The sequence below is a fragment of the Corvus moneduloides genome, chromosome 2 (assembly GCF_009650955.1).
Source record: "Corvus moneduloides isolate bCorMon1 chromosome 2, bCorMon1.pri, whole genome shotgun sequence".
NCBI classification, from domain to species: Eukaryota; Metazoa; Chordata; class Aves; order Passeriformes; family Corvidae; genus Corvus; species Corvus moneduloides.
Genome location: NC_045477.1, coordinates 79,740,361 through 79,752,660, shown reverse-complemented (window position 1 = coordinate 79,752,660; position 12,300 = coordinate 79,740,361). Strand labels below are relative to the sequence as shown.

Here is a 12,300-nt window from a genome sequence, read left to right as displayed (position 1 = left end):
TTGCAGAGCTAGCAGTTCTCATTATAGGATCATAGCATCATTCAGTGATCTTGTTATAAACCCTTTTCTTGAAAGGGCTTATGTACCCAAAGCCCAGAGGCTGAGATGAAAACATTTCCTGGATATGTGAGAGAGAAGACACCTGCACATTCTGTACAGTCATGTACATATACAGGGAAAGTGACATCTCAGCAGACAATTCAGACCTTAATCTGCGAGGGATTCACAAATTATGCGTCTATTACATGAATTTCATAGCTTATTCTCTACAGTCTAATGCCTGCTGCCAACAGTGACATCAGAGCTCTGTAGTTTGACTTAAAACCTGACCCACGGGGACACCATCGCTCTTCAGAGAGAATCTGGGGATGCAGATATATGCATTCTGCAAAGTTGGAGGCTAAACAGTTGCATCTGCCCCCAGCTAAGACTAGGCAGACTGGGGTTTCATGATGATGCCCTGCCACCGTTCAGAAAGACTGCAAGAACTGACAGTGCCAGAAATCAAAGAAAGGCAATCCTGAAGCCCAGGAAGGCACTTGGAGGAAGAGACTTTGGTTCTAGCTGACTAAAAAGGATCACATATCCTTTTTAGTCAGCAAGTTCTCATCCACTGAATTTTAAGTGCAAAATGACCTTTTTCTCCCATGCAGTCTCCTAGGTATAAAATCAGGCTCTCCCTTCCTGCCTACGTCTCTGGCTCCATGGCTTCTCAATTTGTAATCACAAAATATCGCATAATGCAGCTTAAGAAAGTTTAAAAGCCCCATCTTGTTGAGTGCTTGAATTGCGGTGTACTGTACAATGTATCAGCTCTACCTCATCTTCTGACCGTGATTTAAATGCAGCAAATGAGACAATCCTCTTGAGGCAGAGGAATGGCTTAGGCTTGTAAATGTGGGAGAGTATTGAATGGGCCAAGCACCAAAATCATTCATGCACTTATTGTTCAAAAGTGAGTATTTGAGCATTTCACAGTGGATCTCATGAGAGAATTTCAGAATTCAAGGTCCAAATACACTACGAGGACTGTGAAACAGCAAGATCACAGAACAAGTATCTAGCTGGAACATCAATTCAGAAAAATATACCTAGTTTTGAAATACTGTGTAAGAGAAAGTCATTCAAGCACATTTGTGGTACCCAGATGGGTTATTTTTGTGCATGTTTTTTTTCCTTAGTTATGTGAAGCCCTCAAGGATTATAATTGTCATAAATATTTGCATAGATAAATAATTAAAACTAAAATAAATGTGAGTCAAACCATCCTTTGGGAAAGCTCAAGCTCCAGAGGTGTCACTGTTTGTCTATTTTCTCATCAGAAACATGACTAGACATTTCTAACAAAATCCATCACCCAGCTGCATGATGAATGAATGCTGTGAGGGCTGTACCTTCCTAATGAACAGCAGAATAAATTTGCTTGAAACATTTAAATTCTGATCTAATCCCCATCTTATATATATGTAGCCAGTTTTGAATTACAAATGACAATCACTACCATGCTATAACATTGATGTGTGTTGGTATTTCATTATATCCTAAGCACAGAGAAATGCTTTCCAGTCAGTATTGCCTTAATATCCCCAGAAGGAACTGAAAACAACTGTTGCCCCTCTTTATGAACTTAGGGTGGGTATATTGGTAGACATAAAAAACAACCAAACTCACTGCCTTATACTGAAAAAAAAAAAAAAAAGCACACAGGCAGATTTCAATTGTCTGGCAAGTTTAGAACAAATTCAATCTAAAGAAACCCCACCCTGATTTTAGATTACCTTGGATACTCTGTTCGCAACCTCTCTGCCTACTGTCAGCCCCTGAACAAAGGTCCGTGCAGCAATGAATGCTCTAGTCACTTGAACCTTCAGCTTCCTGGGAACATCTCCAAACGGCTTCAGCTGGTCTGTGTACTTGCTTACACACTCCAGGTAGTCCTCACTGAAATGGTACTGGGGGTTTATAAGCTGGAACATCCGCTCCAGCAGCCGAGCCCAGAAGTCATTTAGCATTTCCTCCAAGTTCACATTGCCTCCTGTGTAATAACGCTTCAGCTCTGTGAAGAGGTCCTGGAACACCTCCGAGTTCTGCATGTACAGCATGCCATACGTCCGGACAAACATGTCATTTAGGGATCTTTCTGCATTCTCCAGAAGTTCTCGAAAAAACTCTGCAGGGAAAACAAGCAGGTGTTAACAGCCATAATAGTGAGATACGAAGGGTTTTCTTACTGCATTCCTAACTCATCATAGTTTGTCCTAATAGGTTGTTATCACAGCACTTTACTAGTGAAATTCATCATTTGGATAGGAAATAGCATTATTTAGAAGTAAAGAAAAATAGAGTATAAACTGAATTCCTCAGCAAGGTTTAGAGACGTAGAACCTATAACACTGAGCAGAAAAACCCATTTAAAAGAACTTCAGTGAGAGTAGTTCCAGTTCTTCTTCATGAACTATTTGATCATAGCAATCTCTGTCCCTTGCAATATCCTCCACAGCCAGTAGACTAAATTTTCTAAGATAAGAGTGAAGTCACTAATATGATGATTTAACTGAAAATTTAATGATTTTAGAAGTTCCATTTTGATGGAGTTTTTAAAATGTAGAGGAAAACCATGGAAATAAATCTGAATACCTATTTGCAAATATTCTTGAAGAGAATATGAAAGAGACTTGAGTGGAAATGAGAAGGATCCTTCTTAAAAGTGTCACATGTCTAGGTAATACTAAAAAAATGCTAGTGTTTTCAATATTTATTTACTCTACTGAAGAACTGTGTTAGAACCCTCCATCAGTCATGTCACAACCATCCTACTAATTCTAGTCTGTGCGAGTTTTTTATCTTGGAGGAGCAGGCATTAAGGTTTTCTTGAAAGGATTTCAGACTATTGCTTCTGTGCCTTTTATCTACTGAGGCCCAAACCATAATCTATTTCTAAATTTTGGCTTGTGGAAATTATTCTTACTGGAAACTGAGCCCATGGGATACAGTAGAAATATGTAATCATCTCTTCTGTTCAGATTTTTTAATTGCAATATGGTGCTTAGGGTTTCCCAAAAAAATCCCTGAGCATGTACAACAGTTCTTTAAACCCAGCTGACCTAAGTGGGCATAGTATCTCCTGGCTTTCAGAAGATCCCATCTTTCTACAGGGCTTGTTGTCAACCTTCCTAAACCACCTTTGGAAACGAGTCCTGTAACTGCTGTGGCTTGTAAATGAGGCACTGCAGACAGCAAGGCAGAGATGGCAGAACCTTTGGCAAAACATGCATGTGCTGCAATTAAATGATGTGCAGTGAAGCAGGATTTATCACGCACCAACTCCAGAATAAAAGATTCTTAATTTGTGGTCATTGCCCATAGACACATCTCTGTGTGTTAACTGCAGGGATGTGCTGACTTCTTACACTCTTTGCTAATGCTATAATGTGAATACTCTTAACATAGGGCCCTGCTATGGCTAGAGTGACTCATAAAAATGCAGAAGCACTGCAATGCTAAAGACAGGACAGAAATTAAGAGTAAGTGAAAAAATCTACACTAAATTTAAGGATTTGCAACTGTGATCAGATGAAAGCAGAATCTGTTGAACACTGTGGGCCAGTCTACAAGGACTCAGTAAGAAAAGAATCTCTTAATTTTGGCAGAAGTGGTGCAGAGCTGCAGCCTTTGATCTCCCAGATAACTGGAAAAGGGCTATTCTGAAAATACATAAACAGAACATTGCAAACACACTTGCTACATCAAAGCATTTATTAAAGGGAAAATACCATCTAATAAATATGTCAATGTTTAAACTATCATTAAAACTGCATCTTGTCATAAGGAATAAATGATATTTGGAAAAGGATATGCTTTTGCCAAATAGTTTATGTAGGGGGGGAAAAAAAAGAAATTTAAAAAAAGGGAACAAAAGCACACCCACAATCAAAATTTTGATGCCAAATAGAATAATTTGATGTCCACAACATACAGGCTTCTGTTTAAGAGACAAGTGAAACAAAGCTGTTTTTCATTGCTAACCCTGACCTGGTGGTACCTTTGACATCTAAATCACCATGATTACTGTTTTATACATTTGACATTTCTTCTTCTAGAAATAATGCACACTGACTGCACTGCTGAATACATCTAATCACACAATTCCAAGGCAAAAAGATGGCAGAGAACCAGGGGCTCAAATTAAAATTTGTTTTAAGGTTGGAGCCAGGCCTTCCGACCAGTGCAATTGAATGACAACTGGGAAAGACAGTCACAAAAACAGTGAATCCAGGCTCCTCAACTTCTTTCCCATTAGCCTACATATGCTGGGAGGCTGCTATAAACAACTTACATGCTGGCTCCTCACAATCCATAGCTATACTAGGAATCCCACTGTTTATCTTAAAAGATAATGCTATTGCATAACTCAGTCACAGCAAAGCTTAACTGAGTTTGCTGACAGCTCCTCTTGTCTGAGATTATTAGCTTACTCTTTCTTTGTGCGGGTGTATTATTTAGCAGTCTCACAGTCAGCTTGTTGGAAGCCAACCAAACTTTTTAGGGAGGGGTAGATATTTATTCTCTGCTTGCACAGCACCCAGCACAACGTGGTCCATGCTGGTCACAAGCTTTATACTGTGGTACAAACATTTTCAGTAACTCTACAAGCTTGAATTTCATGCTAGTCCAAATGTGACACCATACATACTAATTCAGTAGGGAAGCTAATTTATTTAGTTTAAATTAAATTTATTTAATTTTTAGTCTTCTTATAGGTCTCTAGTCTTTGAGAGCTACTGCTGAAGGTAAATTATGCCATTAAAAAGTTGGAGTGTGTCATGGGTTAGCAAAGCATAGTCCCAGAAGTGATGTTCTTGCAAAGGGGTTCTTACAGCTCCTCTATGACCTGACAGAACCTATCAACTGGCTAGTTTGAATATGGACAACTCTTTAAGCCACCTGAAATTGTGACCACCTCTGTGGTCCACATTTAAGATTGGACAAACGCCGGACAGAGCTCTCTCTCGTTTCCGGTGCTGGGACAGGTGGCTGCGGGCCCCGTGTGGGGGCCAGCAGGCCCGGCCAGGCCCTGCTCAGGCCAGGCCGGGCTGGGCCACGGCCATCCTGGAGCTGATGGACCTGTTCCACCTGCGGCCCCCCCCACAGCCCTGCTATGTGCAGACGGAGCAGTCTGGCTCCCCCTCTCCAGTGCAGCCAAGATTCAGCCGAAAGCTGCCCTGCTGTCCAGCAAAGATCATGTGACCAACAGCGACATTCCAGGCGCAAGGCCTGGGTGAGATTAACCCTTTTATTGCTGTGAAGAGCTAAAAACCTGAGGGAAGAGAATGAGGAGATGCTTAAAGCTGAAATTCTGTTGTAAAGCTATGATATATCAGAGTACCCGTTGTAATTTCATGAAGGCATGGGGGGTGGAGCGTTCAACTTGTACTTGTGAGCAAAAGCACCTGTGCTGAGATAAGCAGATGCTGAAGCAGCTGTAATTTGATGAGAAGTTTGAACGGGGAGTGATGGAAGCGATGGGGACTCTTGCTCCACATGGAAAGGGGAAGACCTCTGTTCCTAGAGATGCTCCCAGAGACAGTCCTAGAGATGAAGATGAGGAGGACCCTTTGCTCCCAGGGAAGGAGGAGGGCCTCTGTTCTTAGAGATGAAATGCTCCCAAAGATGGGTGAAGAGAACTTTTGTTTCTGAATGGCTCAACCTTAAAATTGTACCCCAGTAATTCAAGAGTGGACCCTCGAAAGCAGTTGTGGGAAAAGCTGCAAGTCGGGGGAAGGGACTCATGTGCGAGCAGAGAACCAACATGGGCGGCTGTCTCACTATGATGTTTTCATAGCACGGGCAAGAGAGACTCCTCTTCCTAAATGGACTGAACAAGGTTATTATGGAAGTGGTAAACAGACTGAACATCTCAAGGGTTGTCTTTTTACATTGTCACTGGGAGAAGAGAGAAAGGTGGGGGGGGGGGGAGGAGAAGTGTTCTGAAGGTGTGGTATGATTTTATTTTTTCCTCTCTTTCTTCTTTTAGGTCTGTTAATAAACTTCTTAATATTCTTTCAAGTTTTGTGCCTGCTTTGCTTTTCTCGTAATTCTTATCTCACAGAAGGTAAACAGTAATGAGTATTTTGGGCCAAACCACTACACTAAATTGGTGTTTCTGCCTGGTTATAAACCGAACCTGCTACAGAGTGTTAGTCTTTTGTACATTTTGACACAAAAGACAGTTAGTTAAGAGAGCTATCTGCATCAGTAACTCCATGCAGGATCAGAATAATAAATCAACAGCTACAAAATTGGATACCTTTTTGGTTCCAAGCAGAAAGAGATCTCTCACGTTGTGCTAATTTCTCAATCAACTCCCATCCAACAAAATGAATGCTGTTGTGAAGGATTGCTTGCTTTATTAGGCTGCAAACCTCTCATATATCAAGAAGGTAGTCTGCTTTGCAATGCTTATATATAGAAACTGTGTCCTGGCATAACTGAGCACTTGTTCACTTACATCAGTAGACACTGTATGTGCTTCTGCAAAGGCTGAATTTTTCCATGGTCTTCACAGTAATGTAAAGATTTTATGTTCATCGCAAAGATGATATTTCATCAACTTGCAGGTAGTTTTTGAAAAATAATGTAATTTTTCAGCTTCAAGTAAAAGAATGAAGATGAGACAGACATTAGTCATGTTGCTTAAAGTGCTTCTGGAAGGCACTCAAGTACTAGGGTGGGAGAGGAGAATCTATATAAGACAGAGCCATGCAGCATTTTAAAATATATATCTTGTGATTTTTTTTTTTGCTGCCAAAATAGGTTGTCATGAGCAGTGTTAATGCTGGAAATAATTTTTCCTAATTTTAAGTGGTGATTCATTCATATGACAGTATATGTCCTGGATATGTCTTTTGCTGCCAGCACGTTTTTACACAGATTTCATTTGTTAACCAGAGGGTCTCAGGATGCTCATTCACTTCTGTGAGGTAGTTGAAAAGAATAAGGTCTAAGGCACACTGAGATACTGAAAAGATGGAGAGAAGATTGCTGTTGCAAGCCATTACATGCTCTATATGAGCTTAAATGGTGGGTTTCCAGTCCATGGATCACACTTTAGCTAGTTTTCATTTTTAAACATTATTTGTGAATTTAGGATGCAAGACAGATAGTAACAGTCTCTGCAAATGAAGTCTCAATTGTTTTAAAATGTTATGGCTATGATAAGACAACTCAGTCACAAAGGGAAAGGACAGAATTGCTAGAGTTCCTTACTGAAGGGTAGGAACAGCTCTCAGATTAAAAATAATGTCTGGTTACTCTCACACTGCTTTGCCAACTGCAAGTTGACATTCTCACTCTAGTTTGACAGAGGTAAACAAGTGTCATAATGCAATTCAGCATGGGAGCTGGTCTAATTCCAAAGTGATAACTAGTTGTCACTGTAAGTCAGTGGATCAAGATTAGGGATAATATTGCAGCATGACATGATGTGGTAATTGCTTTTAACAAAATATATGCACAGATATCTAGAGGCAATTTTTATAGACACAAATCTGTATCATGTTGGAGTGAATATTCTATGATAAGCCTGATAAGTTCCCTTGCATTTCCTTTTCCTCTGTAATTTAAGCAAAAGCAATGTCTAACTGTAGGACAAGATGCAAAGCTAGAAACAGTTTGTTGTCTAATTCCCAAAACCAAAAATATATTCATGAGCTCTAAGACCAAAAAGACAAAAAGAAAATTTCATTTAATTATCAAGCAGTCTCACTGTTGGCAGAGAAAAAACCAGCTCAGCTGCACAGAGCTCTTCAGAGGTTCTGGACAGCGATATATGTCTGATTTTACATCAGTCTTTATATAAAACACTGCTCAGGGTGACATACTGATTTCATCTATCATTGACTAGTAACGCCCAAAACCTACCGGCAGTTCCCCACTATAGCCTTGCTCTCCTTGTGGAGGCATTGCTTTTCCAAGAGCTTTAAGGATTTAGATATAGAAATTCTACTATTCTCTACCACTCTACCATGATCTATCATTTACTGTGAATATCTGCATATATCTACACCCCATGTGGACTTTGTGTACCTAACTGTATTGCACATCCTTGAACTTCCCAATCCTAGTAAGGCTGATGGTAAGAAGAATATTAGAATTCATTTAAAAGGAGTATGCTTTTTGACAGAAAGGTTCTTTGGGGGTTCTATATATACAGACACTTGCATTCATTACAAATATCAATGTCAGCCTTTTCCTGCATCCTATTTCTGTCTGTCTTTCTTTGTTCAGGAAGTCATTAATGGAACAAAAATATTTTGGTTAAATCTTCATCTTTTTTGCTGGATGCTTGCAAAAGCTTTTTTCTTTTCTTTTTTCTTTCTTTAAAGATATTCCACAATGGCATCAATTAGTGAAAGTTGTGATTTATCTCAAGGAAATTCAAGTGAAATTGACCTCTGTGGGTTTTATGCCTTTTCATTTTCCAACTGTTTTGGGTTTCCAGAGACTTTCTTCTAACAGTAACTAACCTTACAAAACAAAAAGAACTCAATTTAACTCCCTGATTGAGAAAAAAGTTGCTGTAGGAGAACATTTACAGCAGATGATTTTTCTCCCCTAGTTTTGACATTACATTTGTTTTATATTCAAGAGCAAACAAATTTCTTGCATAAGGCCACCAATGCACTGGTATTACTTTTTAGTCAGCCTGAATAACTAATTTTAAAATTCCCTTATAGCTTTGACCTTTAAAAACACTCAACAGTCACATCCGGGAAACAAATTTCATCTCCCATTAGGAAAAACAAAAGCTGCAGTGTGATGAGATTTGCTGAAAACTGCTCTCCTTTTTTAACTCACTTTGAATATATATACATTGCATTTAAAGCCAAGAAATACAAGTCTGATAATTAAATGTGCCCTATAACTGCAAATTTTGGAATAGGTGATTTACATCCTCTAGTTATGTCTTGGGTAAAATCACCTATGTGTGAAATTATCTAGCTGTTAATGGATATTGATAGCTTTCTGGACTGCCCCAGACCTGTAAATATCATGATATTAAAAAATCTTTTGGATGCTACTAAATTTTTTAGAAGCCAGTGCAGTCTCAAAGGTTGTGAGTAAAGATGAGAGTCTCTTCCTTCTTTAATCCCTCAATTTCTCAGACTACTGCAAGACTTGGTAACAGCAGATAATTCACTGTGATCCTCTCCCTGACTCCTGTCCAGAGTCCATGACTTATGGGCCAGGATATTGCAAGAAAGGAACGAGACCCAGGAGAAGACGAAACCACTGAGGCTTCATCCTTAACCACTCCCCACTGTGGAGCATGGAGACAATGCAAACAGGACTGTCCTAATCTAAAATGAGGGACATGAGGATGGGGAAGGAACAAAAACACATCTGTGATGGGCTGGGTTGGACAAGGTAGATCTGGTACAGGAAAACAGAAAAAAAAGCTATGCTGCTTTTTATGCATCAAATGCCATTATCAGAATGGGAACCTAATCTGACAAAGAATTTAAGGCATTATTCAATGTCAAAGCACAAAAAAGCTATTGTACAAATGAACATTAAAACAGAGTTAAAGGATCTGTCATCCACTCAAAGCTGATTACGTGCATTGATAAAGGCTTATAAGACTTTATTCTGCAATGCTGAAATCAATAAGAAGATTATCAACAACTTCAGGGGATGCAGGTGCAACCTTCAAATGCCAAATCTACTGTCTTTGCATTGCAAAAGGTCATTTGCCAACACCTGAGTATGTATGAAAGGGAGACTTGATCCTGCCAATGATTCTATACAGACACTCCTGCAACTAGCTGAAACACATAACTTTCACATGAGGAATATTAGACATTAGCATATACTTTTTGAAGTCTTTACTGCACTCTAGAATCTCGATTCTGTTGCATGTGGTACTTTATACCAAGAATATATCCTTGGCTATAAATATGAAACCTGAAATTCCCAAGATGCCCTCAAAGAATTCATTAAAGTTAGAGTAATAACGAAGAAAGAAAATGCTAGGAAAAAAACAAAGCGATGAGATAGTTTTACACAGGATTTATATATACACCAATAACTATCCCTGAAGGTTCTAGTTTCATTATCAAGTGGAAAATGCCCAAGTGAAGTACTCATAAAACGTAAGCAAAATGTTACATGGCATCAGAAGGTTACATTCTAGAGTATTTATGAACGGGCATTTAAATGCTTACAGAAGTAGTATTGTCATGAATATCCATGACCAAAGAGAGACATGTAGCACTTCATGGATATCTGTGAATTTCAGAATGATGAATTTTACATTGTATGTTCATAAAAATGTATAACACCTCATGAAAGATTCATGAGTCACCACAGTTTCTTCTGAAAAACATTTAAAGCTTTCATGAAAATATTAACAATATATAAACTATGGGACTCAGTGCAACAATTGTTTTAAAATATAGAGACTGTAACATTTTTCGCTATGCATGACTAGAGACTATTAAATATCCAGTTCAATAGTTAAAGAGATTTACCATCTAACATTTTGTATGAAAATTCCTTGCCATGCCTACAATCTACAACCATCTTCTAAATATATCAAAAGTTTGTTGACTCTTAATACAGGGAAGTGTACAGTGGACCAGAAGACATGGGGGAAAATTAACAACAAATGGCCTTGGTACAGTCTAGATAAAATTTAAGTCAGGATAATTTATATTTTCTGTCCGGGGAAAAAAAAAAAAAAACGGAGGCAATTTTTTGACAAGCAGGTCTGAAACCAGAGGCACTATTTGCTATCACTATCACTGTGCTGTTCAGAGGTCACAGGTGTTGTGCTGGGGAGGAATGTGGCCCTGAAGTCACTGTGTGCCTTCATATCTGTTCTCAGAGCAGACAACTTGAACTGACTGTGGGCAGGAGTCATTTGTCAGGAAGGAGGCTCTGGCTGGCCAGAGGAAAACACTGAAACCTTCACAGACTTTTATCTATAATGGGGTGATCAGCCACAGTTTGACAGCAGTGACACTGGGCTTCGGAGGCAGAAATCTCAGCCTGGGTTTAGGCATGCATGGGATTGAAGAGGGCTTCTCACCTCTTTTAGCATAGTGTCTTTGTTTTCTTCCTCCCACTTTAAACAAAATAGACTACTATGCAGAACTGTCATTGAGGTATTTGAAAACAATTTCTTGAGCCTTATTCAGCTCCAAGAAAGAGGTGTTTTCTGAAGCATCTACTAGATTAGATCCAATCGGTGAAGTACCCAGTAGGAAGTGCAGGCCTGAATCCCAGTGTGGAAAGGTCGGTTTAAACAGGTTAAACTGGCTGCATCGCAGTATGTTTAAAATTCGAACTTCAGCTACTTTCATGCCACAGTTGCAAGTGTAGAGAGCTAAAACATATTTACACAGTTGTATTTGTATAATGTAACTGCTGTAAATCAGTTTGCAGTTTGCCCTTCAATCTCATTTCACCTTCTCCCCTTTTAGAAGAAGGCTCATTTTAGTCTTTAAAAAGAAATCAGTATATTACATAAAAACCCCCAAAATCTTTAGATGTTTGACCTGTGACAGATACTACTGAAATTACTGCAAAGACTTCTATTTGAACTAACCAACAGAAGCCTGCTGTAAGAGGAGTTTGAAGTTTGACTTCCTGTGGAAATTATTATGTACATAAAATCAATTTTGTATATAAGTCTGCAGTCTAAGAGGTAATGAAGTCATGTTGATAGTTTTTCCAGACACCTCTGAATGCAGCTAGTAAGTTCTGTTATGGTTTAGCAGTACCAGCAAAAATTATAAAACTACCACCAAGAAAATTTACCTATTTTTTGAGCTTATCCAATTTTTCTACACCTACACTCAAAGGAACCCAAGGCACCATTAAGGTCATGCAGTATTAAATACAGGCTGGTTTCCCAGTTGTTTCTTGACTATTTGGACACTGAGCACATTACTATTTGTTACTGACATAATATCGATGTGATTGAATTTCTTGCTTGTGAATTGAGCTACATGTTCAAACTCCACTGAAGCAACAAACTTGCTTTTAGTTTTATGACATCAAATTAAGCTAACTTAAATGTTATCAGCTTGTTAGAAGGATGATTTTACTTTTTTTCCAAGGCAATAGTACGAAAGTTAAGGACCAGCAATGGTCCTAGAGATCAGATTTTGGCAATCTGTGACTTAAAACAAGGCAATGCATAAAATCCTAGATTAAGGATAAGGCTAAGGATAATAGAGTTGGCCTTCAATAAACTACAAATGTAAAAAATAGATACATTACTTTTAGAAGAAAACA

At 38.8% G+C, this 12,300-nt stretch overlaps 1 protein-coding gene across 1 annotated transcript in view; it reads right to left on the bottom strand.

The window, feature by feature from the left end:
- The window catches only part of GPC6 (glypican 6), a 1,044,338-nt gene that overhangs the window by 342,170 nt on the left and 689,868 nt on the right, over positions 1-12,300 (bottom strand). Inside the window, exon 3 of the mRNA XM_032100037.1 lies at positions 1,779-2,170. Within this exon, the coding sequence (XP_031955928.1) occupies positions 1,779-2,170 (392 nt within the window). The remainder of the gene's footprint in view (positions 1-1,778; positions 2,171-12,300) is intronic.